General features: G+C 38.2%; 1 protein-coding gene across 1 annotated transcript; it reads left to right on the plus strand.

Annotated features, from left to right (window-relative positions):
* Positions 1–1,554: 1,554 nt before the first annotated feature.
* On the plus strand, positions 1,555–4,460 carry LOC125035217 (rhodanese domain-containing protein CG4456-like). Its single transcript, XM_047627469.1, has 4 exons — positions 1,555–1,802; positions 3,072–3,185; positions 3,490–3,658; positions 4,070–4,460. Exons 1-4 carry the CDS (start codon positions 1,796–1,798, stop codon positions 4,152–4,154), a joined length of 375 nt encoding a protein of 124 aa, XP_047483425.1. The 5' UTR covers positions 1,555–1,795; the 3' UTR covers positions 4,155–4,460.
* Positions 4,461–5,540: the final 1,080 nt, after the last annotated feature.

Here is a 5,540-nt window from a genome sequence, read left to right on the forward strand (position 1 = left end):
CTTTTTCAGCAAATAGTCTACTATTTGCCTACAGACGACAATAAAAGTGAGTCCGCAATCTTATCTTATCTTTACAATTGTTTGATATACCGATACAGTTTTGTTTCTTTATCATGTAGGGAGTATTTCGTGTCTTTATTTTTGCAAATCTTTCAATTTTGAAAAATGTCTAAACAATGAAATACGAAACGACATATACACATGCAGATACACTCGTACACCACACACACACACATCAACACACACATTCACATATATTCATATATATATATATATATATATATATCCGGGAGCTCGCGCGCGCGTGTGTGTGCGCGCATGCGGGCGTGCATGTGCGCGTGTTTGTGTAAACAAGTGTAAAAACTACCAGTAACTTGCAATAACCGCTAACCCTTAAACGGAGCACATGAAACACTAAAAGCAAACACGCCTCCACAAACAAGCTGGAAAATACCAAGACAGAAAATGTCACAGGAAATAGGTTTCGGGAAGGACGTCAGGAAGGACACGACACCGTGTGCTAAAAGCGTCTGTGCTTGGCGTGTGTGGATTTGGTAATTGCAATGTCGCAGTGCAATCTGGGAGGGAATCGCTTCATTGATAGTATCTTCGGATGCCCGAAACATGGCAGGAAATTCGTTGCTTTCTGGCCGCGTGCATGGCCTGTGTGAGGTGAATACTGTGCAGTCTGGAGTCCTCGTTAAACCTTGTATTTTTGTTTACTTTTCACCTGTATTTTCAATTATTTTGAGTAAGAATGTATTTTTAAACAAAGAAGGAAGAGTTTACACAGGCAGGAAACATAATTTTTTGGTGTTACCATACTAAGAATAATCAACGAACATGGCACTCTGCTTGGTGTCCGGAACATAATCGTCATCTTTAAGAAACATTTGTAAATAAACAAATGAAGAACGTATTCTAGTAGTTCACACAGCGCTTGGTTTTATAATGAACGTAAATCACATTCGACTTAGAAAATACAAAACAAAAAACAAAGAAATTCTAATTCTAAAGACAAAGAACGGCAGGGGGAAGACGTGAGAACGCTTTCGAACACTCCCAGCAAACGTTAACCCTCCTGAAAGAGAACCTGCTGAATTTACAAACAAAATAACATCTAAATAAACTAATAAAAATCTCAGACAAAAATCAGTTGACTTGTAAAGGTATTATTTTTCCTCTAAAAATAAATTGAGTAGAATCTATAACCCAAAAGGTAACTGTCAATCAATAATCATGCCATTTGCCTGCTCCCAGACACGCTTACCTGAGTACTCTGATGCCATGCCTGGCGGGTCGTTTCGCTATATAATTTGGCCAAATTCCTTTATCTCATTGTGTTTTAGGACAATTATGGTGGTTTTCGTTGACTTAGACAAACATGTAATGATGTGGCTATTCTCTTTTGTGCCCTGCTTGTAGAGGCATTAGAAAAGAAAAGAAAAAAAAAGTATCTAAGCTTTATTCCAGCAAACCGGCAACTTTTCGCCCGCTATTGCAAAAAATATAACATCTGTATATTAACACAGCTGTGGCAGTTCTCCAATCTTCGGAAAAGCAGTCGTACAAACCAACTGCTTTGCTTAAGATCAACCAAAATCTAAACTCGAAACAAAGGAAAGGGAATACCTCAGCATACGTTAAAAAATCGCCCAATGACAACGAAAAAAGAGCGAACCGGCAACCAATGATTAACGAGCTGCCAACCGAATATTTCGTCAACCATCTTCGGCCTGACTCGCCTGTGATATAAAATTGTGACACAAAGACAACCGTGCCTCCGCAGGAAAGAATGACAGGTATAGTGTCTTATATAGGAATGTTTGCCGTTTATTTTAGTCCGAAAAGTAGACGAGAGAGAACAAAATAGGTGTAGTTTTGAGTTAGAATGAGTGCCATACAGTTGGCTTTGAGTGTACAACAGGTGTTACGTGCACTAGTTCACAAACACGCCTCGTATAGTTTTACCACTTATAAAAGTTTGAAAAATAACGAAATAGCATAGCCCAGAAATGTGCATTACTAAGGGATGTTTTGCTGTACCTTGAAATATAGAACCGTATTGTTATTATTGTGTAGCTTTCCAGGAGAAATTACTATCATTCCGCTATTTTTACCCGTTAGATATAGACCATGGAAGATAAGATAACATAAACAGTATCATAATATATTAGTTTAATGTCTTTTTAGTTCGTTTTTGTTTTAAAAGTTTGTTTTAATATTGTATGTATATATATTGTATATATATATATATAAACGTTGTATCTACGTATATAATGTATGTGTATATATAGGGTTATATACGCATATGTGTGTGTGTGTGTGTGTGTGTGTGTGTGTGTGTGTGTGTGTCTGTGTGTGTGTGTGTGTGTGTGTGTGTGTGTGTGTGTGTGTGTGTGTGTGTGTGTGTGCACGTGTCTGTGTGTGTATCTGTACTAAACACACACATACATGTACATATTTGTATAAATATATACGTATATATTATATGCACACACACACACACACATACACACACACACACATACACACACACACACACACACACACACACACACACACACACACACACACACACACACACACACACACACACACACATACACACACACACATATATATGTGTGTGTGTGTTAGCGTGTATATATTCATATTTATATACATACACGCATACACATGTATATGTGTGTGTGTTTAATACACATACACATACATAAATACATGCATACATACATACATACATACATACATACATACATACATACATACATACATACATACATACATACATACATACATATATACATACATACATGCATACATATATAAACATATATACATACATATATATACAAACATATGCATATATGTGTGTGTGTGATATATATATATGTATGTATGTATGTATGTATGTATGTATGTACATACATACCTACATACCTACATACATACATACATACATACATACATACATACATACATACATACATACATACATACATACATACATACATACATACATACATACATAAACAAACATACACACCTGCCACGCCCCCCGTCCCCAGACATCGCCTACGAGGAGCTCTCCCAGGCGGCGTCCGAGCTGCTGCTGGTGGACGTGCGGCTGCGGGAGGAGGTGCGGGAGCAGGGCCAGCTGCCCGGGTCGCACGTGCTGCCAGGTGAGGCCCGTTTAGTGGCTTTTTCTTCTCTTTTTTTAGTTTTATGTATTTTTTTAAGGGTGGTGTTGTTTTAGTTTTTTCTGTCTTTTATTGTGGTTTTATTTTTTTTCTGTCTTTTATTGTTGTTATAGTTTTGCGTGTGCGTTTCTTTATCATGGCTTAATCTTGATACTTTATGTTTTATTCATATAGCGATATATATGTGTGTATGTATATATATATGTATGTAATGATAATTTATCAACCTCCAACCATTTTTTACCCTTATTATTGCCATACCCCCCCCCCTCCTCCCCCTCCACAGTTCAGGAACTAGAAGAAGCCCTGGGCATGAGCGAGGCGGACTTCGAGAAGAAATACGGCTTCGCGAAGATCCGTCCCGGAGACGAGAGGCTGGTCATCACCTGCAGGTCTGGCCGGAGGGTCGGCATCGCGGACGAGGCGCTCAAGGCCAACGGATTCTCCAAACACAGGTCAGTTCACTGGTGGGTTTTTTCTTCTGTTTTCTTAGTTATGGGTCTGATTATAACCGTTTTTAAGCATTTTTGCTGTCATCATTGTTGTTATTGTTGCTGATGTGACTGATATTATTACTGTTATTAATATTATTACTATAATAATAATAAGGGTTATTGTTATTATTATCATTATCATTATCATTATAATTACTGTTATTATTATAATTAGTGTTGTTATTATTATCATTAGCGTTGTTATTATTATAATTAGTGTTGTTATTATTATCAATAGTGTTGTTATTATTACCATCAACCACAGACCAGTAACACAATATTTAAAACCATTTCACCACCCTCCTTCCTCCCCACACGCGCGCGCCCACTGCGAATCCCGCCTGCCTCCCAACGCGCCTCTCTCCGCAACAGACTGTACCGCGGGTCCTTTCTGGATTGGACGGCGAAAGGAGGTCCTGTGGAAAAACCGGGAAAACCCTATGAACCGAAAGAGTAATTTTATGAAAGAATAGGTGGGAAAAAAAACAACAGCTGAAGTAACTGTTAGTGTGAGTATTGTATTGATGAAATGAATAAACAAAGAGATATATGAATATTGTGTTGAGGAAATAAATGTATGAATAGAAATGAAAAAATATATATGAGCTGGTAAAACGTGAACTTAGGAATTGCAAATTGATGAAGTATATCACACAATTAACAAATGCTTGTGTAATAAATATAACAATTTTTGTTATAAAAATCATATAGTTTATTTTTAAAACATCTGTAGTCCTATGTACAGAATAAACTATAGTGTTTACAAAGTAGTTCTGAGTCTAACCTTATATCCATTTTATTTTATTGAGGAACACTATTGTTCTTTATAACATATAGCTATAATGATTATTGACACTAATATTAATGTCATCATTATTATGCTCATTAATGTCATCGCTAGCTTAATTACTCTTGTTCATTTCGCTATTGTTATTATTATTATCGTTATTACTATTGTACTTACTCTGGTAATTATAATTATTAGTATGATTTTATTATTAGTAATAACTGACTAACGAAAAACGGTAAAAATTGCAAAGAAAATGCATAAAACTAACAATAAATTACATTATAAGAGAAATAGCAATAACCTTTTGTAAAAATATTAAACTCTGTAAATGTTTATACATAATTTGGCTTTCCCACTCTCTCTCTCGCTCTTTCAGTCTCTCTTTCTCTCACCCCCCCCCCTCCCTCTCCCTCTCCCTCAACTATCCCTTTCTCTCTCTCTCTCTCTCTCTCTCTCTCTCTCTCTCTCTCTCTCTCTCTCTCTCTCTCTCTCTCTCTCTCTCTCTCTCGCTCTTTCAGTCTCTCTTTCTCTCACCCCCCCTCCCTCTCCCTCTCCCTCAACTATCCCTTTCTCTCTCTCTCTCTCTCTCTCTCTCTCTCTCTCTCTCTCTCTCTCTCTCTCTCTCTCTCTCTCTCGCTCTTTCAGTCTCTCTTTCTCTCACCCTCCCTCCCTCTCCCTCTCCGTCAACTATCCCTTTCTCTCTCTCTCTCTCTCTCTCTCTCTCTTCTCTCTCTCTCTCTCTCTCTCTCTCTCTCTCTCTCTCTCTCTCTCTCTCTCTCTCGCTCTTTCAGTCTCTCTTTCTCTCACCCTCCCTCCCTCTCCCTCTCCGTCAACTATCCCTTTCTCTCTCTCTCTCTCTCTCTCTCTCTCTCTCTCTCTCTCTCTCTCTCTCTCTCTCTCTCTCTCTCTCTCGCTCTTTCAGTCTCTCTTTCTCTCACCCTCCCTCCCTCTCCCTCTCCGTCAACTATCCCTTTCTCTCTCTCTCTCTCTCTCTCTCTCTCTCTCTCTCTCTCTCTCTCTCTCTCTCTCCTCTCTCTCTCTCTCTCTCTCTCT

This window comes from Penaeus chinensis, chromosome 19 (genome assembly GCF_019202785.1).
Source record: "Penaeus chinensis breed Huanghai No. 1 chromosome 19, ASM1920278v2, whole genome shotgun sequence".
NCBI lineage: Eukaryota > Metazoa > Arthropoda > Malacostraca > Decapoda > Penaeidae > Penaeus > Penaeus chinensis.

Bases quoted from the DNA above. Each gene is read 5' to 3' on its own strand.
- LOC125035217 (XM_047627469.1), top strand. The intron at 3,186-3,489 runs GTGAGGCCCGTT...CCCCCTCCACAG, and splicing joins CGGGTCGCACGTGCTGCCAG to TTCAGGAACTAGAAGAAGCC. The intron at 3,659-4,069 runs GTCAGTTCACTG...TCTCCGCAACAG, and splicing joins AACGGATTCTCCAAACACAG to ACTGTACCGCGGGTCCTTTC.